Source organism: Halichoerus grypus, chromosome 4 (genome assembly GCF_964656455.1).
Source record: "Halichoerus grypus chromosome 4, mHalGry1.hap1.1, whole genome shotgun sequence".
Classification (NCBI taxonomy): Eukaryota; Metazoa; Chordata; class Mammalia; order Carnivora; family Phocidae; genus Halichoerus; species Halichoerus grypus.
In genome coordinates this window covers 68,372,079-68,395,518 of record NC_135715.1, presented here as the reverse complement: position 1 = coordinate 68,395,518, position 23,440 = coordinate 68,372,079, and the positions used below count along the sequence as shown (strand labels likewise).

The following is a 23,440-nucleotide window of genomic DNA, read 5'->3' as shown; positions in this document are numbered from 1 at the left end:
TGCAGTTGGGAAATTAAGTTTTCTGACTAGGGAAGTTAACATGATTTTACTGTGAGTTTAAAGAATAGAGTTTATGATGGGGAAACAAAAAAACAAAAAGAACCAGTCTTTAGTTAAATCATTCATTTGTCAGTTGCTTGGGTGGGAGGGTAAAACATCTTTAAGACATCCAGTTATCTTGATATATGCAGAAAAGAATGATTCTTTTTTCCTTTCCTTTTCTTAAAAAGCATCCATTAAAACCATTTCACTTTTTTTAAGGTTGATACAGAATTTCTTTAAAATGTAGTAATGTTGTATTTGTCAATTTGTCTTTTGAATAGATTCAGGCTATTAAAATGATGGTTCGATGGCTCCTTGGAATGAAAAATAATCACAGTAAATCAGGAACATCTACCTTAAGATTGTTAACTACAATATTGCATAGTGATGGAGACTTGACAGAACAGGGAAAAATTAGGTATGTAATTATTATTTCAAAATTATTGCACACTATCTCAGTATCTGGTATAATTGTTTAATGGTGCAGTTTCTTTTTAAGAAAGTAGCTAGTTGAACACTACATCAAAAACTAATGATGTGCTATATGTTGGCTATAATTGAACATAAAAAAAGGTAAAAAATTAAAAAAAATAAAATACAAAAAAAAGTAGTATTCCTATGTATGTGTGCATATATTTTTATTGTAATATGCTTTTGTACAGTGATCATTTCAAAATGGCAGTCATATGTCAGAGGCAGGGTATTGCTATATATTGTAAATATTTTTAAACAACAGATGTTTACTTTTTTGAATATCTAATGTGTGAAAATGGTTAGTAACTTATTAGTAACTGATGTTTTCCGTTCTTGTTAATGTCTAAAGGAAAAAGAACACACTAGGTAGAAGACAACTTACTGAATCTATTTCCAGAAGTAGAAATATATGCAAACTTAAAAATGTACTAGATGTAAATTATATAAACGCATGCACTTTGTTTTGTTTGAAAGATGTAGTTTAGTATGGTGATTGAAAAAGTGGACCCTGGAGCCTGGATTCAAATCCTGACACCACCATTTACCAGCAAATTACTTTAACCTCCTTATGTCTCAGTTTCTTCATTTATAAAATGGAGATAATGATTATACTTATCTTGTCTAGCTATTATAATTAAATTAGTCATTATTTATGGGCTTATTTAGATCTCATTTCACCTGTTTTTATTCATGTTATTCTTTAATGAAATCAAATGTGTATTTGAATTCTGCAAATATATGTGAATTACATTAGTTCACTTTTAAAACAAGTTTTTATATAGAAATTCAGTCTTCAAAAACTTAGTTGTAAAATATTTAATTTAATTATTTATCTTTATACAAAATAAGCTCCAGTAAGAAAAACAGACTTTCCTTTAGTGGTGGTTGATATAATAGCCACTTGGAATATTGCTGTTGATGCACTGAATACAGAACCTTATAAATGCTGGCATGCATTCAGTCAGTATTTTTACATGATCCTTAGAAAGTTAAGGGGGGGTTGGGGTACCTGGGTGGCTCAGTCGTTAACCGTCTGCCTTCGGCTCAGGTCATGATCCCAGTGTCCTGGGATCGAGCCCCGCATTGGGCTCCTTGCTCTGCGGGAAGTCTGCTTCTCCCTCTGCCACTCCCCCTGCTTGTGTTCCCTCTCTCGCTGTGTCTCTCTCTGTCAAATAAGTAAATAAAATCTTTAAAAAAAAAAAAAAAAGAAAAAAAAGAAAGTTAAGGGGGGATTCTTAAATCAATTCAATCATTAGATTTTAGAAGACCAAGAGTGTGTCTTTTATGTCACTCTCAGTGCTTGCTGTATATACGGTAGACACATACTTGTTTCATGAATATTGAATCTTTTACTGTGGAAGAACATAGGGGGCACTAGTTAAGAAGTTACAACTTTCCCTCCTTTTCAGTCTGAAATCCCTGTAATTTATCTAATATATCACTATATAAGGAAGGATTGTTCAGATGTATTTATTAGTTAAGAGTTTACTAATCTTTGAGGTGTGTCCTATTCAGCAGAAGTTTTCTTAAATTTAAAAGGAGCTTCTTGGTAATATTTGAACAGTTGAATTCTAACTAAAAATTGTGATGTTTTCCACTACACCTGCTTTCATTCTTCTTTTGTACTTAGCACATTAGTTTTAGTTGACTTGATTAACAAGTTAGGACATTTTTGTACCTAATCTGTAAGTAAGCACATATCCATAAAAAATCCATAGTGGAAGACTTTAGACCCAATAACTAAACATACAAATAGATTTTTTTTAAGCTTCTCTAAAAGCTGTTTTGTGTAGGATGAGGGAATTAAATGACTTTAGTATAGAGAAGAGTTTTGTAGTATTAGACACCATCTTCCAAAGTTAAGTAAACATAATAGGGTGTTTGTGCTCCATCCTTTTTTTGGCCACAGGAATTTTTACAAAATTAGGTATAGCAAATAGAAATGTTTTTGTGTAAACATTTAGAACTCTAACTTACTTTCTTTCTTGCTTATTTTTTAGTAAACCAGATATGTCACGTCTGAGACTTGCTGCTGGGAGTGCTATTGTGAAGCTGGCACAAGAACCTTGTTATCATGAAATCATCACATTAGAACAGTATCAGCTCTGCGCATTAGCTATCAATGTAAGGAAGGTGGCCAAATAGAATATGACTTTATATGGTCTTTGACTTTTAGGAAGAAAAAAGTCCACCATGATGGTAGAGATAAAAGTCTTGAATTGTCTCCTTTTGGAAAATGTATTCATGAGAAATGTTTCAGAGTTCTAAAACTGTTGATTTTTGGGTTGCTAACATAGTACATTTGATTCTTGTTATTTGTAGTAGTTCTGTTCTACAGAGTCACCCCAATCACTGCATTAGCAAATACTGAACCATTGCTTATAAGGAAAATATACGGGTGGTTTCTCCAAGCCTCTGGTCACATTTTTGTCAGTCTGTCAGTACATAATTTAAAGATAAATTATTTAATATATAGTCGTGTCATTAACATTGAACTCATGACCAACAGAGCTGTAACTCATGCCTCAATGAAGCTTCACTAACATACTTTCTTCCTAAGTCACATCACAACCTTCTTGCTTTTAGGAACACTAAACAGCACTATGCTTGGGAGCTATTTTAAACAACAAAATCACCAACAAATGCACAAAAACACAAAAAATGTGGAACTAAATAGACTGTCAAAAGGACAATAGTTTCTAAATATGAGAGCTGACATAACAGGCAAAGCATTGCTTTGTTCAGCTTCAGCTGGGACATGGGTCAGACGATTCAGATTGTTTGTTGCTCTGCTCATGTACACCAGTGACCCTGAAAATGCTTCAAGCGTTGATTTTGGGGTTACAAATAAATTTTAGTGAGTAGGTGAATTCACAGATTTGGATTGTTTGTAAATGAGGATTTGAATGTATTTAGTTCTTTTTCTTTTTATTATGTTAATCACCATACATTACATCATTAGTTTTTGATGTAGTATTCCATGATTCATCCTTTGCGTATAACACCCAGTGCTCCGTGCAGTACGTGCCCTCTTTAATACCCATCACCAGGCTAACCCATCCCCCCACCCCCCTCCCTTCTAGAACCCTCACTTTGTTTCTCAGAGTCCATTGTCTTTCATGGTTCGTCTGATTTCCCCCCCTTCATTCTTCCCTTCCTGCTATCTTCTTCTTTTTTTTTTTTCTTAACATGTAATGTACTATTTGTTTCAGAGGTATAGGTCTGTGATTCAACAGTCTTACACAATTCACAACACTCACCATAGCACATACCCTCCCCAATGTCTATTACCCAGCCACCCCATCCCTCCCACCCCTACCATTCCAGCAACCCTCAGTTTGTTTCCTGAGATTAAGAATTCCTCATATCAGTGAGGTCATATGATACATGTCTTTCTCTGATTGACTTATTTCGCTCAGCATAACACTCTCCAGTTCTATCCACGTCGTTGCAAATGGCAAGATTTCATTCCTTTTGATGGCTGCATAATATTCCATTGTATATATATACCACATCTTCTTTATCCATTCATCTGTCGATGGACATCTTGGCTCTTTCCACAGTTTGGCTATTGTGGACATTGCTGCTATAAACATCGGGGTGCACGTACCCTTTCGGATCCCTACTTTTGTATCTTTGGGGTAAATACCCAGTAGTGCAATTGCTGGATCATATGGTAGCTCTGTTTTCAACTTTTTGAGAAATCTCCATACTGTTTTCCAGAGTGGCTGCACCAGCTTGCATTCCCACCAACAGTGTAGGAGGGTTCCCCTTTCTCCGCATCCCTGCCAACATCTGTCATTTCCTGACTTGTTAATTTTTCTTTGCTTTTGTTATTAATAGGCTTATATAATTGGCTGCTCCCATGTTAGGGGAAAAGATATTTACAATTGTTAGATCTTCTTGTTGGATAGACCCTTTAAGTATGATGTAGTGTCCTTCCTCATCTCTTATTATAGTCTTTGGTTTAAAATCTAATTCGTCTGATATAAGCATTGCCACCCCTGCTTTCTTTTGGTGTCCATTAGCATGGTAAATGGTTTTCCACCCCCTCACTTTCAGTCTGGGGGTGTCTTTGGGTCTAAAATGAGTCTGTTGCAGACAGCATATCGATGGGTCTTGTTTTTTTATCCAATCTGATAGCCTGTGTCTTTTGATTGGGGCATTTAGCTCATTTACATTAAGGGTAACTATTGAAAGATAGGAATTGAGTGCCATTGTATTGCCTGTAAGGTGACTGTTACTGTATATTGTCTGTGTTCCTTTCTGGTCTATGTTACTTTTAGGCTCTCTCTTTGCTTAGAGGACCCCTTTCAATATTTGTTGTAGGGCTGGTTTTGTGTTTGCAAATTCCTTTAGTTTTTGTTTGTCCTGGAAGCTTTTTATCACTCCTTCTATTTTCAGTGACAGGCTAGCTGGATATAGTATTCTTGGCTGCATATTTTTCTCATTTAGTGCTCTGAATATATCATGCCAGTCCTTTCTGGCCTGCCAGGTCTCTGTGGATAGGTCTTTTGTCAATCTAATGTTTCTACCATTGTAGGTTACAGATCTTTTCTCCCGAGCTGCTTTCAGGATTTTCTCTTTGTCTCTGAGACTCCGTAAGTTTTACTATTAGATGTCAGGGTGTTGACCTATTTTTATTGATTTTGAGGGTGGTTCTCTGTGCCTCCTGGATTTTGATACCTGTTTTCTTCCCCAAATTAGGGAAGTTCTCTGCTATAATTTGCTCCAATATACCTTCTGCCCCCCTCTTTCTTCTTCTTCTGGGATCCCACTTATTCTAATATTGTTTCGTCTTACAGTATCACTTATCTCTCGAATTCTGCCCTCGTGATCCTCTAGTTGTTTATCTCCTCTTTTTCTCATCTTTATTTTCCATCATTTGGTCTTCTGTATCACTAATTCTCTCTTCTGCCTCATTTATCCTAGCAGAGCCTCCATTTTTGATTGCATCTCATTAATAGCGTTTTTTATTTCAACTTGGTTAGATTTTAGTTCTTTTATCTCTCCAGAAAGGGTTTCTCTAATATCTTCCATGCTTTTTTCAAGCCCAGCTAGTATCCTTAAAATCGTCTTTCTGAACTCTAGTTCCGACATCTTACTGATGTCCATACTGATCAGGTCCTTGGCAATCAGTACTGCCTCTTGTTCTTTTTTTTTGAGGTGATTTTTTCCGTCTTGTCATTTCGTCCAGAGGAGAATAGATGAATGAGAGAACAAAACGCTAACAGGGTAACAACGTCCCCCCAAAAATATACACTAAACAAATCAGAAGAGACCTGAAACTGGGGGAAAAGAAAGGGAAAGAAAGAAAAAAGAAAAAAAAAGAAAAAGATAAAAACAAACAAAAAACCAGAGTATGATCATATATGATCAGGCTGGTGCATAGATCAGTGCCGCACACTAAATTTTGGGCGTATTTTGGTCTGTTAGAAGAAAGTGGCTCCCAAAATTTTAAAGAAAGAAAAACTTATATATGTACAAAAATAAGGGTTAATACCAAAAGGGATGGAATATGACTGTAAAGATGAAAATTATAAAAGATTTTATGAAAGAAATTGATAAGTTGGTTGAAAAAAGAAAGAAGAGGATTTAAAAAAAAAGGAGAGAATGTGATCAGGCAGGAGAGTAGAACAAAGCCATACACTAGAGATTTAGGGTATATTTTGGTCTGTTAGAAGAAACTGTATCCCAAAATTTTAAAGAGAGAAAACTTATATATATATATACCAAATATAAGGTTAACTACTATGAAGGGATAGAATATGACTCTTAAAGTGAAAAATAAAAAAGATTTTTTATAAATGGGATTGATAAGATGTTGGTGGAAAAAGGGAAATAGAAAAATTCAAAAAAAGAAAAAATGAAAGTTAAAAAAAAAATTAACTTTGAAAGACTAAAGAATCATGGGAAAAAAGCCATGAATTCTATGTGCTGTATTCCCCTAGCGCTGGAGTTCTGCCATTCTCATTGATCAGTAAACTTGGTCTTGGCTGGCTGTTCTTGCTGATCTTCTGGGGGAGGGGCCTGTTGCCTGGTTCCCAGATGTCTTTGCCAGAGGCGGAATTGCCCCACCCTTGCTGGTCCGGGCTAAGTAATCTGCTTGGGTTTGCTCTCGGTAGCTTTTGTTCCCTGCAAGCTTTCCATAGAGCTTTGGAGGACGAGAGTGAAATGGCGGTTTCCCAGTCTCCGCCCTGGAGGAGCCGAGAACTTGGGACCCCACTCCTCAGTGAGCCCCCAGAGAAAAGCAGTCAATCACTCCCGTCTCCCCGGTCTCCGGCCGCACTCCGTGCTCACCTGGCCTGTGACAGAGCGTTTCTATCTCTGGCACCCGACTTGTGTGGAGTCTCCAAACCCAGCAGATCCCTGCAGTGTGCTCCCGCGCCGCTCCTCCTGGGGGAGGAAGGGGAGTCTCCCTGGATCTGCTGCTTGTTGGGTCCCTGCTGGAGGAGCAGAGGCCCAGCTGTGCCAGGGATCACGGTTTATGGCAACCCCGAGCTGAGAGCCCGCTCCTCAGCTCTGTCTCTGCAGCTCGCTTCCCTGCTCCAATACCTGGGAGCTCTGCCACACTCAGGCTCCCCCTGTCTTTCTGTGACCGCGAGGGTCCTGAAACCACACTGTCCCGCGAGGGTTCCACCCCCTGCTTAGCCACTGGAGCGACGTCCCTCACTGGAGCCAACTTCTAAAAGTTCCGATTTTGTGCTGCGGGGCTCTCTCACTTGCCGGTAGCGGCCGACGGAGGCCCCTTCCCCCACCGTCTACCCTCCTGAATATCGCCTCGGATTCACTTCTCTGCACATCCTACCTTCCTGAAAGTGGTTGCTTTTCTGTTCAGAGAGTTCCTGCTATTCTTTTCTTCAGTCTCCTGTTGAGTTTGTAAGTGTTCAGAATGGTTTGATCCCTATCTAGCTGAATTCCTGGGACCAGACGAAATTTAGGTCTCCTACTCCTCCGCCATCTTGCTCCTCCCCCTGAATGTATTTAATTCTTAAATGGAAGAAAAAAATATGCAGAAATTTACAGTTTTGTAAAGATACAGTATAGATTAATTTTAGGTCAGAAGCATTTCTTGTTATTCAAGCCAGTTAAATTTTCAAATTATTAACAGTGATACTAATGGATTCATACTCCAGTCTTACAGATTTCATATTAGAGTAACATAATATTTGAATTGTATCACTTTGGAAGTTTTTAGCGTCATTGAGAAAATTAAAAAGGACTTCCATAATAGTAAATTTGATATTTCAGTATGAGTTTTTAATTCATTATTTGGTCATTTTACACTGGATTTTCCTGTTCTTTTCCAAGTAGTCTTATGTATAAGAATTTGGCATTTCTTTCAGGGATAATTATAATTTTTCTCTCCACCCTTCCTTCTCCTTATTTAAAAATTAGTGCTTATGTGTGACCCCTAGACATAAACAGTCATTTGTTTTTTAATTGTAATCATTTTGTAAGTTTTTGGTGCTTTAGTCTTTAAAATAGCTATTCCAAATCTTGTTTATAATTTGTTTTAGTTTTAGTGTTGTAATTCAGATATTCACACTGACCCATTTGAAAATGGGATTTTGGGGAGTCCATAATTTCCTGGTTTAGTTTTCCTCATTTAATTTTAGAGATAATTTTATTTTGCAAGAAAGTGAAAATTGTTTAAAAAGTATATATTAAATTTCTTAGAAGAAAACCTTTGTAATTTTTTTTTTTTTAATTGGTGATTCTAGCAGTCTGTTGATTATCATGTTCTTGGTCTGATATTTCTAAGGGTGTTGATGCTACCAGTATTGAAGTGGAAATTTTTACAGAAGTATGGAAATATGTGAAAGAAATGGGCTTTGTTTGAAACTTACTGTGTATAAGAAGTATGTACAAATTGTACAATGTCCTCTGTGAAAAGCATCCACACTTATGGACTTCTAGAGATTTTCTAGCACACTATATGTTATATATTACTATCTCAATCACCAAATTCCCAAGGTGGAAGTTCAAATTGCCTGTTTTAAGATGGTTTTTGAATTCTGTTGACTGTGGAACATATGTTTATTGTTAAAAGTTAGTTATTAGCATATTCTCACAACTTACAGACATGGAATTACCCTCTTCTGAACAAAACCTTTCCCTAATTCTGCTGTTCTTGTAAACCACATGCCTATCTCTCTTTTTTAAACCTCCAAACCTCAAAGAGTAATCTGTATCTTTGTCTGTCTTACCCTTTTATCTCTCACTCCTCATTACTCATACTTTTGGCTTTTGCCTTCCTTCTTTTTCCAAAAATGCTTTGTTAAAGGCATCAAATCCAGTATCTTAGTCTTCATTATACATGTCCTTTCTGCATTATTTGACAGAGCTCATGGCATCTTTATTCTTGAAATTCTCCTCGGTTTCTATCTCCTGATTTTTGTCATGCTTCTCTGACTACATTTTTGGTTGTTTTTTTTCTTCACTTTAAATGTATATTTTCTTTCTTTTTTAAAAGATTTTATTTATTTGAGAGAGAGTGAGACCAAGAGCATGATTGGGCGAGGGGAAGGGCGGAGGGAGAAGCAGGCTCCCCACTGAGCAGGGAACATCCTGACGTGGGGCTCGATTCCAGGACCCCAAGAGCATGACCTGAGCCTGAGCCAAAGGCAGTCGCTCAGTCAACTGAGCCACCCCGGCACCCTTGTAAATATATGTTTTCTATGTGGATCTGCCCATGACTAAATTTTCCACTTACACATTTCTTTTTTGGCCGTCGCATTGTCTATGTAGATGACTCCCATACTAGCAACATTAGCTTTTTTCAAGTCAGAGTCTGGTCCCACTTCTACGTTAAACAGAAATTTGAAACTTTTGTGTTCTGTGAATGTGAAGACTAAATTCATAATCTTTCCTAAATCTATTCTTTATTGAGATGTAGAGCCTCAGTAAGCATTAAATAAATCCAAATGGCATTCTTAGATTGAAAAGCATGATTTATTTTTGACTATTTGCTTGTCCTTGCACCTTATTGCAAAAGTGCAGATAATCTGTCCTATACTTATTATATCTTTTCATTCGTATCTTCTTAACTATTCTTAACCACCATAATCATCATTAGCTCTGACCTAGACTATTGTGAGACTTTTCTTCTCCACTGTGAGTTAAATTTCCCTATCACAGTTCCAATCATATTATTCCCCCAGTCAAAAATATTTAGGACCTTGGGGCGCCTGGGTGACTCAGCCGTTAAGTGTCTGCCTTCGGCTCAGGTCATGATTCCAGGGTCCTGGGGACCCTGCTCAGTGGGAAGCCTGCTTTTCCCTCTCACACTTACCTTCCTTGTGTTCCCTCTCTTGCTGTCTCTTTCTCTCTGTCAAATAAAATCTTAAAAGAAAATATTTAGGACCTTACACTTGTAAAAAAGAAAAAAGTGCATATATTTTACAGCTTGGCCATTTGAGCCCTTTTAATTTGTCGACCCAAATATACATTTTTAACCCACTACCCTTATCTACCCTCATGTGTGTGAAGCTGAATAATTTTTTTCTTTTATGTGCCTGTAGTTTGCTGCCTCTGTCTTTCTTCTCGCCCTCCCATTTCTTCACATCCAAATCCGACCCTTTTTGCAAATCAAGGCTTAAACACAAACTTCTCCACAAAACTTGCTCAGATTCTTACAGCTGGTCTCATTTTTATTCCCCGCAGATTTTATCTACAGTCCTCTGATACATACATGTCTTGTGCTTTCTTTATTTATGTACCTGTGGTTTATTTCTCTTACTTGAGTTGAGCTCTTTAGAGGAGTATTGTGTCTCAGAGGCCTTTGTTATATATCTGAATAGAAAGCAAACCTGGAGAAATAGAAATTCAATAATACGAATCTTACTGTTATTTAATTAGCTGAGTATTTTATAATTTGAATGCAATTCATGAACTGTGTGCTGTACGTTGTTCTAGGTTCTGTAAATACAGAGATGAGTGAGTCATGGCTACTGCCCTCAAGAACATAACTTCTTAGAACAGAAAATATAAATAAGTGTTGATAATACAGTGTGATACACAAAATAATTGAATTATTTGCAAGATACTATCAGTAGTTTTGTGGATAATTTGTATTAGAAAAGGCCACTAAAAGTGAATTTACATAAGATGCAGACTAAAATTAATTTCACAGTTAGTAGTGAATAAAAGCTTTTAATTGGAACTTTATTTTGGAGGAAAATGTTCTGTAGTATTAGACACTATCTTCTTTTTTCCTTATATTGAACCAAATATTGTTTATAACCATAACCATGAAAGTATCAAGTGTTTACTTTTCTGAGAGTATATTTTTTCTGATAAAAATTGTATTACTCTATCCTGTACTTCACATTTAACTTTTATAACATAGTGAAAAGGGTAATCATCTTTGCAAAAAACAAAATAAACATTTGAAGACTTCCTCAGTTCCTAGGAACTCATCTTTTAAATCTTTATTCAGATGATTCTATTTGATGTATCTGTTTGTCATCATTCTTGTCAATTTTCTCATCTTTTATCACTGTGTCAGTTGCTTGCAAATGATTTAACAGTTCCTCTCTAACTTCACTTTAATGACTTTTTGGACTCTTACTACCTTTGCCATATTAATTTGCTTTGTTAGATCCTGAATGATTTGTGAGAAAGTGACAGACATGGTCTTGGTTGGGAATGTATCTGAATGGGGGGAGGGATGTGTTGGGGAGATTAATTTTTTAATGAATGGTATGCTCATTTGTGAATATATTTGTGATATGTTCACTTATACAGTTTGTAATTGGGCATTTTCATGGTAAATAATCAGATAATGAAGATTCCTTTCCCTCATGGGAATTTTAATACTGAGGAAGGAATGAGTTAACATTAACTTTATTTTGTTGAGTGTGAGGGTAGATAATAGATAATATTTCTACGAAAGCTAGAATGCTTTCTAAAAGGTATTTGGTGTAATAAACTGAAATTTATATTTTTTATATAATTTTTAAAAAAGATTTTATTTATTTGAGGAGAGAGAGAGAGAGAGAGCACCAGCATAGGGGAGAAGGAGAGGGTAGAAGCAGACTCCCTGCTGAGCAGAAAGTCTGACAGACAAGAGGCTTGATCCCAGGACCCCAAGATCATGACCTGAACTAAAGGCAGATGCTTAACTGACTGAACCATCCAGGTGCCCATTATTTTCTTTATATATATATATATATACATATATATGTAATATATATAAATAAAATTTTATGTATAAATATTTTATTTATATATAAATGTAAATTTACATATAATTTTTATATATAAATATATGTTTATATATATAAATTTTTAAAAAAGATTTTATTTGGGAGAAAATAAACTGAAGTTTAAATTAAATGAAAGAAGATATACAAAATAAGGATTTAAAAATAAGTGCAAGATGTTATGACCTAGGTTTTGAAGAAAAACAAAATGAACATTATAGATAGTAGAAATAGTATACATAACATTGCAATAATATGAAACATACCACACTTTGTGTTAATTGGTGGAGGGTAAGGTGTAATTATGAAGGTCTTTGTATGTCTATAGAAGATCTTTGTATGTCCCATATATGACTTAAATATCATATTGAACTTTGTCCTATAGTTTATTCCACAGATAATCTGTATATCAAATATTGTGCTAAGTTTAGAGGCACAAAGGTGAATAAAGATATAGTTCTTGTCTTTACGGAATGAGCAGTGATAGGTAAGACCTATAAACCAATATTTTAATACTGTATAGTAAATGCTATGCTGCAGATATACATAGAATGCTAAGAGGGCACAGAGCTGGATGCCTGATAAAGACTCCACAATGATTTCTGAAGCTAGAGGAGCCATTGTTAGAGTTGAGGAGGAGTTGGTTAGGAGAATGGAGGTGGGTGGTTTAGGAGAGGGAGTATGAGGGAAACAGGCACAGCGGTAATGAACAGTTGGTTCATTTATAGAACTGAAAGTAATTTGGTGTTTCTGAAATTGATTAGAGTTGTGCATTTTAATCTGAAAATGCAAAATATATGAAAATCTAAAATATATAAATTGGACAGAGTTTTATCTTGCTCAGTAACTGAGGTAGCCTAGTATGAGATACTGTTTAAACTATTTTTAATACCTTAACTTAGGATGGATTTATATGTACTAGTTTTATCTGTTTTAAAAGTACATTCAGGGCACCTGGGTGACTCAGTCAGTTAAGCATCTGCCTTTGGCTCAGGTCATGATCCCAGGGTCCTGGGATCCAGCCCTACATGGGGCTCCCTGCTCATGGGGCGTCTGCTTCTCCCTCTCCCTCTGCCCCTCCCCGTGCTCATGCTTGTGCTCTCCATCTCTTTCTTTCTCTCTCAAATAAGTAAATAAAATCTTTTTTTTAAAAAGTACATTCATTGGGGTGCCTGGGTGGCTCAGATGGTTAAGTGTCTGCCTTCGGCTCAGGTCATGACCCCGGGGTCCTGGGATCAAGCCCCACATCAGGCTCCTGGCTCAGCAAGGAGCCTGCTTCTTCCTCTCCCTCTGCCTCTCCCCCTGTTCATGCTCTCTCTGTCTCTCTCTCTGTATCTGTGTCTCAAATGAATACATAAAATCTAAAAAAAAAAAAAAAAAAATACATTCATTATTTTCTAACACATGTAACTGGTAGTTATTAATTAGGGTCCAGGTAAACACTCCAGCCTTGAAATTAACATATCACAACATCTCAGTCTTGTGAGCAGAAGCAATGGTTGTGAATACACTTAGTCTCCTTTACCCTTCAAATTTTGTATTTGGGGTTTTACTACTCTTTGCTGCCATATGAGTAATCTGTGGAATAATTATGTCTTTACAGGATGAATGCTATCAAGTAAGACAAGTGTTTGCTCAGAAACTTCACAAAGGCCTTTCCCGATTACGGCTTCCACTTGAGTATATGGCAATCTGTGCACTTTGTGCAAAAGATCCTGTAAAAGAGAGAAGAGCTCATGCTAGGCAGTGTCTGGTAAAAAATATAAATGTGAGACGCGAGTATCTGAAGCAGCATGCAGCTGTTAGTGGTAAGCATATATGAAAATGAAAAGTATACTTTTCTAGCCAGTTTCAGTTTTATAGAATACAAAATGATGTTACTGTTATTTATTATTGTCTAATAGGCAGTCGTTAAATATAAGGTTGTTACTATTTTTCAGTAACTGCTTTCCTTTAAAAAAGGTCATTTTTAAAATATAAATGCATAGGTATTTAAATAGCAACCCATATCTCTTTATATAACTGACTAAATGGCTAAGGAAAATAAGCACTGACACTGGAGATACTTTAAATAAAACAGTAAAATACAGATAATACATATAAAGATTGTCTTAAGTACTGTCTTTTAGATTAAAAAAGTACAGGTCTTTCATTTTTCATCATTCTCACCTGGAGCTGATGTTAGTATCAGGTGCTTTTGTGCCTGTTTTTAATCTGCTCACTTTATCCCATCTATATTATTATCAAATAGTATCAATTATCCTATATTTGTGCGGTATTAACATTGAAAGATGTATCATATTTTTGCTTAGCAGCTTAAGGGAGTCTTAAACATACGGTTGCTCATAATAAGAAAAATGGATCTTATGTTTCTTAATTTCTTAGTCTTGGATAGTTTGTTCTGGTCACTTTTTACCATGTGCATTTGAAAATGAAAATATGTGTCTTTATAGCCTCAACAAATGGTGCATTTAGTAGGCATTTCAATATTGGACGTGGTGGATGAGTAAATAAACTTGTTTTTGATGTTCCTCAGCACTAGACATTTCAGTATATTTTTCTTCTAGCCATGTGGGTAAACTACTGGAATGCAGGAAATATGGTATCAGAGTCAGACAGAAAGAGTAAGATTTGGTTTTCTAACAACCTGGATATTTTTGTTTTGTCTTGTTTTTTTCTTTTTCAGAAAAATTATTGTCTCTTCTACCAGAATATGTTGTTCCATATACAATTCACCTTTTGGCACATGACCCAGATTATGTCAAAGTACAGGATATTGAACAACTTAAAGATGTTAAAGAGTAAGACTTTTTCATCCCATTTTCATGTTTTCTGAAGTTTTTTTTCTTCGCTGCTGATAATGGAATCTCCATTATAATTAGTTTATTAGATTTATTTAATTTCTTAGGAGTTTAAGGTTCTTTCCCTTATTCTCTTGTTTTTCTTTTTTCATACCATCTCTTCATATTTCATTTCCTATGTGATTTCCCAAAACTTAATTTAGCACAATTACTGTACTACTATTCTGTTTCTCTACCGTTCTGGCATTTCTTTTCTAGGATGCAGTCCATTAAAAGCTACTGTTCCAGTTCCTGTCTTTTCCTACTTTCTTCTGCAACTCTGGATTTTCATGTGGGCTTTATTCACATAGCACTTTTTCTTTGCAGTAACTGTCTTCCTCTGTAGGAAGAGAGAATGGTCTAATTTAATAATGGGCCAAGTTGGTAACCAGGGAACTACCCCACTTACGACTTCATTGGTGATTCTATTTCAAGTTTATGACACTTGTAATTCTTTCAAAGATTATTGTTGAGAGGCCAAAAAACCATCTATGCCTGGGTGTGGAATAGGGAAATATAATGGTGTTTAGAGAAGTCTTTATAACACCAGCATAGTTCTTTAAGTTTGAGACCCTAGTTCTCTTTCTGCTATAATAAAGGATTACCATTGTGGTTTTGAATAAATGAATTTATTATGCCTTTAGCTTCCTGTTAAAATAACTGCTGGTTTCTTAGTTCATAGAAATATTATATAGTTAAATATTTGAGGTGCCTTAAGAGATAAAATCAAATTACTTATAACTTTCTCATGGCAAGGGAAAAGCCACAGTTTCTGTTTTTTTAAAAACAAGCAATTCTCCCAAAATGAGTTCTGCGTTAGAGTGATTGTAACTAATGAAAACTTTTAACCACCCCACTTTCTCAGAGAACTTTGGTTTTTGAAATACATTTAATGTTCTTCGGAACTTACTAAACATTTGGTTTATTTTTAAATTGCCCCAGTATAGTCATGAGTAATCTCCCCATTCTGTCAGAGAGCTACTCCAGGAGAACTTATCCTATACCTGAGATCCTTAACGTTATTTTTCCCCTTCTAGAATGATACCTTGCTTCACATTTCTCTCTTCTTCCTTACTTTTCTCCTCTGTGCTAAAACCCTGTCCCATTCTGTCTGTAAAGTGATAAAGCACTTTTGGTTTGTTCTAGAATAGAGTTTTATGTAAATAACTTTAGCTAGTGAAACTTCCTTTTAATTTTTCCCTCTTTAAGCAAAGACAGTATGTGTAGTTGTCAGCCATGACTTTTTCTTCTCTAACTTATTCATGGAGATTCTTAACTACTGAGTGGGGTAGTTCTATTTTCTTGAAAACTTCCAATCAGGATTGCAGTCAGTCTTGAGTATTTGAGGCTTCATTTTATCCAGGGCCCAGTTATTACTTTAGGCAGTCTCTTCCCTCCCAATCATTGCTAGGAGTTAGGATCACTTCATTCGCTCCACCATTTAAGTTCTTTTTTAACCTGCCTCCTTGGGAACATTAGTGAATTTTTGGGAAGGGGTCTTGTGAATTCACACTTACATTGTTGATAAGTTATGATATGTATGTGTGACATACCCTTTTTTCTCTGTTGATTGATAGGTGGTTTTCTCTTTTTAATTTTTTCCTTTTGTGGAGTTTATTGTATTTATATTTGGAATTATTGTATCTATATTAAGCAACCAGTTTTTTCCACTTCATTTCTTTTTCTCCCCCCTCCTTTTTTTAGATGTCTTTGGTTCGTTCTAGAAATATTAATGGCTAAAAATGAAAATAACAGTCATGCATTTATCAGAAAGATGGTAGAAAATATTAAACAAACAAAAGATGCCCAAGGACCAGATGATGCAAAAATGAATGAAGTATGTAATTCTTTTTGAATAATTATGATTCCATGTTGATATAAGCATTCTAGTGTGGATATGCTACTTCTGTAGTATGTATAGACATTATCAAGTCTTTTTATTAGTATTTAATAATTAGTATTTCTATTAGTAGTTTGAATTACCGATGTAGAATTACTAATACGGAAATTAGTGGTAGTGCTGTTACAAGGAAATAATGAACATAATAGTTTGACTTACACTGTTGTACTGAAAACTGCATATAGTCATAACCTTAATGTGCTTTGCAGATAATTGCATTGTTTTTACAAGTTGAAGGTTTGTGGCAACCCTGCACTGAGCAAGTCTCATGGCATCATTTTCCAACAGCATTTGCTTATTTCATGTCTCTGTGTCACATTTCAACAAGTATTTCAGACTTTTTCATTGTTACTGTTTATGTTATGGTAAACTGAGATCAGTGATCTTTGATGTCAACTATTGTAATTGTTTTGGGGTGCCACAAACTGTACCCACCTAAGATGGCAAACTTAATTGACACATGTTGTGTATGTTCTGACTGCTCTATCCAGCAGCCGTCCCCCCATATTTCTCCCTGTTCTCAGGCTTCCCTGTTCCCTGAGACACAACAATACTGAAATTAGTCAATTAAGAACCCTACAGTGGCCTCTAAGTGTTCAAGTGAAAGGAAGAGTCACATGTCTCTTACTTTAAATCAAAAGCTAGAAATGATGAAGTTTGGTGAGGAAGGCATGTAGAAACTGAGATAGGCTGAAAGCTAGGTCTCTTTTGCCAAATAGTTAGCCAACTTGTGCATGCAAAGGAAAAGTTTTTGAAGGAAATTAAAAGTGCTACTCCAGTGAAAACCACAAATGATAAGAAAGCAAAACAGCCTTATTGCTGATACAGAGAAAGTTTGGCCTGAATAGGAGATCAAACCGGTGATAACATTCCCTTAAGCCAAAGCCTAATCCAGAGCAAGGCCCTAACTCTGTAATTCTGTGAGGGCTGAGAGAGGTGAGGAAGCTGCAGAAGAAAGTAGAAGCTAACAGAGGTTGGTTCATGAGGTTGAAGGAAAGAAGCCAGCTCCATAGCATAAAGTACAAGGTGAAGCAGCAGGTGCTGATAAAGAAGCTGCAGCAAGTTACCCAGAAGACCCAGCTAAGGTAATTAATGAAGGTGATTACTCTAAAAAACGGTTTTTCAATGTAGATAAAACAGCCTTCTTTTGGAAGAAGATGCCATTGAGGACTTTCATAGCTAGAGAGAAGTCCATGCGTGGCTTCAAAGGACAGGCTGACTCTCTTGTTAGGGGCTAATGCAGGTGGTGACTTGAAGCTGAAGCCAGTGCTCTTGTACCATTCTGAAAATCCTAGGGCCCTTATGAATTATGCTAAATTTACTCTGTGTGCTCTATAAATAGAACAACAAAGCCTGGATAGCAGCACATCTGTTTACAACATGGTTTGCTGAATATTTTAAGCCCATACTTGAGATCTGCTAAGAAAGAAAGATTCCTTTCAAAATCTTACTTCTTGTTGATAATGCACTGGTTCATCCAAAAGCTCTGACAGAGATACACAATGAGATTAATGCTGTTTTCATGCCTGCTAACACAGCATCCATTCTGCAACCCATGGATCAAGGAATAATTTCGACTTTTAAGTCTTACTATTTAAGAAGTACATTTTATAAGGGTATAGCTGCCATAGATTGTGATTCTTCTGATAAGTTTGGGTAAAGTCGATTGAAAACCTGGAAAGGATTCTCCATTTTACATCCATTAAGAACATTTGTGATTCATGGGAAGGAGTCAGATTATCGACATGGAGTGGAGTTTGAAAGAAGTGTATTCCAGCCCTCGTGAATGACTGAGGGGTTCAAGACTTCCATGGCTGCAGGAACTACAGATGTGGTGGAAACAGCAAGAGAACTTGCCAGTGGAGCCTAAAGATGTGACTGAATTGCTGCGATTTCATGATAAAACTTTAATGAATTAGGAGTTGCCTGTGATGGATTAGCAAAGAAAGTGGTTTCCTGAGATGGAAACTACTCCTGGTGAAGATGCTGTGAAGATTGTTGAAATGACAACAAAGGATTTAGTGTATTACAAAAACTTAGTTGATAAAACAGGAGTAAGGTTTGAGAGGATTGACTCTAATTTTGAAAGTTCTTCTGTGGGTAAAATGCTGTCAAACAGCATCACATGCTACAGAGAAATTGTTCATGAAAGGAAGAGTCAGTCAATGCAGCAAACTTCATTATTGTCTCGTTTTAAGAAATGACCACAGTTCAGCAACCACCACTCTGATCAGCAGCAGCCATCAACATTGAGGCAAGACTCCCTACCAGCAAAAACATAGCAAGTCACTGAAAGCTCAGATGATGGTTAGCATTTTCAGCAATAAATTTTTCTAAAATTATTTATTTACCTATCTATCTATCTATCTATCTATCTATCTATCTATCTATCTATCTATCTTATCTATCTATCTATCTATCTATCTATCTATCTATCTAGGCTCCATGCCCAGTATGGAGCTTGGTGCGGTGCTTTGAACTCATGACCCTGAGATCAAGACCTGAGCTGAGATCAAGAGTCAGATACTCAGCTGACTGAGCCACCCAGGCACCCCTGCAATAAAATATTTTTTAATTACTTGTACTATAATTACATTGTACATTGTTTTTTAGACATAATGCTATTGCACAGTCAGTGGACTATAGTATAGTGTAAACATAACTTTTATATGCACTGGGAAGCTAAAAAATTCATTTGACTCACTTAATTACAACATTTGCTTTATTGTGGTGCTTTAAAGCTGAATCTGCAGTATCTCTGAGGTATGCCTGTACTGACTGCATGTTCTAGAATTACTCCTAATTCACAGAGTCGGGGATGCCACCTTAAGTATCTAATTTTTTTTTAATACCATTGCAGAAACTGTATACTGTGTGTGATGTTGCCATGAATATCATCATGTCAAAGAGCACCACATACAGTTTGGAATCTCCTAAAGACCCAGTACTACCAGCTCGTTTTTTCACCCAACCTGACAAGGTAGTTATTGTAGATTTTGTTTGTATAGATTGAAATAAAATGTTTTCTCAGCCCTAGGTTATGGGAAGATTTCAGGATCAAGAGCGTTCTACTAATGTCATGGAAAAGTCACTATGAGTCTTACTAATGTGGTTCAAGACTAGAATATGGGCCAAACTAGAGGACACAAATAAGGTTCAGAGATTAATCAAGATGATCTAGAGTTTGCATTCAGAGTTTTATGCCAGTGTGTGAGTTCAGGCAAAAATGTGATCAAAGCATGTAGAGCTGTCGTTATTGGCCATTGATCCAAAATGGGAAGGAGAATGCTGATAGAGACACAGTCTGAAGTTATAAGCCTTGATTGAGATTCATAACTGGTATGAAGAAACAAGCAGAGAACTGATACAGGAACAGGTTCAAGATCCAGGGAGCATTACAAAAATGTTCCTAAACCACTTTTACAAAACTCAAGATACAATAGGTGTTTTCCAGAATCGTTCTTAGAGATTCATAATGCACCTAAGCCTATTGACTGAGCGTATGGAAACTACCAGTACTGTTTTTGTTTTTATGTTTGTTTTTAAGTAAAATACTAATGAAAGTTTAACCAGTGTATAGTGATTTACAACAGCCTTGTATGTAGGCTCACCCAGTAGCTAAAAGGGACTGTCTGCTTTTACCTTGTTGTGATTAAGATAACAGGAGTATATGTGGTCTCTTCTCTGGAGAGTATTGTTATAGAAGCATGGTTTTCTGATGCGCTTACAGAGCTCTAACGTGTTAGAGTACAGATATGTTTTGTTAATATTGGAGTTGATATGAGATTAGTTTAAACTTATTACAGTATTTATTTATTTATTTTTAGGGGAGGGGAGGGACAGAGGGAGAGGGAGAAAGAGAATCTTTAAGCAGGCTCGCATGACACGGGCTCCATCTCAAAACCCTGAGATCATGACCTGAACTGAAATCAAGAGTCAGATGCTTAACCACCTGAGCCACCCAGGTGCCCCTTATTACAGTATTTAAAATCAGTGACTGAAATTTTGTGTTAGACTGATTATTTAAGTATGTATTTTTATTATGTACTGTGAAACAAAAGCTGTTGTATGCTTTGTTGGCTTCGAACCACCTCATGCATAGTGTTTCAGTATTCACTGACTGCAACTTTTTCCCTTGCTTGTAGAATTTCAGTAACACCAAAAATTATCTGCCTCCAGAAATGAAATCGTTTTTCACTCCTGGAAAAGTACGTTTTGAGAGTCATTCTAATTTTTATGTGGTAGTTTATTTTAGTATGATTATTGGCATAACTATGTTATTTTGTATTTCTTTAAAATTGATATATCTTAAGATAAAAAATATAATTATTAGGCATCTTCCATTTGCTAGTTAGAAATAATTATATTTACTGTATAGATGCAAGCTGAGATACATGAACTTATTTTGTAGCTTATAATAAAGCCTGGAGACCTTGATCCTTAAATATCTTATCCTGTAATATCAAGAAAAAAAGTCTTAAAGTTAAAAACATCTTCTTATGTCCTTCCAGAGCAGAGTCTGATTATCTATTTTTGTTGACTGCACATTTTATTTGTTCTCACTTTCTATGTAAGCCTTTTCCTCCCGATAGCTAAAAAACTTAACTGTCATGCCATCTGTATAGTTTTTCACTTGTACAAGTGATACTCAATTCATAATCCTTATTTTGTTTAAGGATAGGCATATTTGTGTGTGTGATTTGTATGTAAACACTTCGACAGATATTTTTTATGGCTCTTTACATGTAAATTTCTCTTGGCTTTAATCAAATAGAAAGAGATATGCATTTTTCATTTCAGCCTAAAACAACCAATGTTCTAGGAGCTGTTAATAAGCCACTTTCATCAGCTGGCAAGCAATCTCAGACAAAGTCATCACGAATGGAAACTGTAAGCAATGCAAGCAGCAGCTCAAATCCAAGCTCTCCTGGAAGAATAAAAGGGAGGTAAGAACCTAATATCATACTTTACAATAAGGATTCCAGCAAGGCAATGAGATCTAAAATAATGGAACCCAGAACATTTAATGTCAGTGAATGGAAATCAGTGCATACCCGAACATTCCCATTTAACACTGGTAGCCATTTACAAGTTCTTACTTATTTGCTCTCTTATTTTAGATAGGCACTCCATCTTAGCCTTTCATATTTTAGCTTGTTAGTATAGCCTGTGTTGGTAGACATAAGCTAAATGTCTAGCAGTTGTAAAACTGTTATATTATGGTACATCTGTATAATGGAATACATAATCATTAAAAATGATGAGGTATGAGCTAATATGAATTATTTTGACAATACATTATTGAGTAAAAAGGCAAAGAATAGAACAGTATTATAGTATTTTCAAGTTTTTAGAAAGGATTTGTATTCACATTGGCTTTTATATGCATAGAAAGTTTCTGGAAGACTACACAACGTCTTATGGTAATCTAGTGTAGGAGGGAGATCATTTTATATACTCTTTGGTTTGAATTTCTTTTTCCTGTGTACATGTATAAACTTTTTTGTTTAAAAAAATTGTTTTAAAATTGTACTTTCAAATCACGCTCTGCAGATTTTTCTTTTTAAGAAAGAAGAAAAAATAATTCACATTTTCACTAGTTTTAGTATAGTGCTTTGTACACCGTTTGTTAGCAGCAGAACCTTGTACGGGGCTTAACTGCCACTGTGTATTGATTTTGCTTAGTTTTTAGCAAAGACTGTGCTATCTTTTGTATTGTTTATAACCAGTCAATAAAGAAAGGAGACATTCTGAAATTTCTTATCAATTTCCTTGTAATGAATAAATTGTCAAGTGATATATAATATAGTAGAAATTGAAAAAAATTACATTTATAGCTCTTGTTTTAGATTCCTGTATTAATACATATTAGTGGCTGATACCTAAGTGACCGTTCACCTATATCATTTGGACATTTTCTAGTGGATGGCCTCCTACTTAGCATTACCAAAACATTTCCAGCAACTCATTTCCTAAATTACTGGTTTTTCTTGTCGAATTCGTGGTTATAATCAAAGATCTAATTCACCCAGTCATTTAGGCTAAGAGCCTCAGTATTGTCTTCGACTCCTCCCCCTCTGCTAAGATACTGCTGTGGAGCCTGGTGATCCGATTCGTACTTTTATTAGATTGCCTTGATTGTAGAGAATAGAGGAACTAGAATTGAGGTAGAAAAACCAGTTAGGAGTCAGCTAATAGTACTTCAGGGAAGGGATAAACTGGGAAGAAGATGGTAAATAGTCAAATTTAGGATTTATTTTGATGGTAGATCCAAATAGTCTTGCTGATGGGTTAGATGTGAATAGTTACAGAAAGGGAATATTTAAGGATGTATCCTAGGGGGGCACCTGGGTGGCTCGGTTAGTTAGGCGTCTGCCTACTCAGGTCATGATCCCAGGGTCCTAGGATTGAACCCCGCATCGGGCTTCCTGCTTGGTGGAGAGCCTGCTTCTCCCTCTGCCTCTCTGCCTGCTGCTCTGCCTACTTGTGCTCTCTCTCTGTCTCTCTGTCAAATAAGTAAATAAAATCTTTCAAAAAAAAAGGATGTATCCTTGGTGTTTTGCCTGAGTATTTATATAGGTGGTGGTGCCATTTACTGAGATGTAGAAGCCTTTGAGGAGGAACAGGCTGTGTGTGTGTGTGTGTGTGTGTGTGTGTGTGTGTGTGTGCGTGCATGCGTTTTTTCTGGGGAGATGTGGAAAAGAGGAGTGTCCAAATGACTGTTTTGGCTGTTTAAAGTTGAGATGCCCATTAGAAATTCAAGTGAGTGGGCAATTGGATATGTGAGTCTAGAGCTCAGGGTAGCTTCTGGGTCAGAGATTGAGATTTAGGATTTAACAATGTTTAAATGGTTTTTAAAGCCAGATTAAGGATGTGATCACCTAGGACAGAAGACAGCCTTTATACCAATAAATGAGAGCATGTGCTATTAATTCATTTAGTAAGTATTTATTGAATGCCTACTTTATGCCTGGCAC

General features: G+C 36.1%; 1 protein-coding gene across 7 annotated transcripts in view; it reads left to right on the top strand.

The window, feature by feature from the left end:
- The window catches only part of PDS5B (PDS5 cohesin associated factor B), a 193,367-nt gene that overhangs the window by 156,776 nt on the left and 13,151 nt on the right, over positions 1–23,440 (top strand). For all 7 annotated transcript variants that reach the window (XM_078070475.1, XM_078070474.1, XM_078070476.1 and 4 more), the window contains exons 23-30: positions 324–460; positions 2,517–2,640; positions 13,327–13,531; positions 14,410–14,524; positions 16,268–16,400; positions 19,324–19,443; positions 20,609–20,671; positions 21,264–21,409. In XM_078070475.1, coding sequence (XP_077926601.1) covers positions 324–460; positions 2,517–2,640; positions 13,327–13,531; positions 14,410–14,524; positions 16,268–16,400; positions 19,324–19,443; positions 20,609–20,671; positions 21,264–21,409 — 1,043 coding nt within the window. The remainder of the gene's footprint in view (positions 1–323; positions 461–2,516; positions 2,641–13,326; positions 13,532–14,409; positions 14,525–16,267; positions 16,401–19,323; positions 19,444–20,608; positions 20,672–21,263; positions 21,410–23,440) is intronic.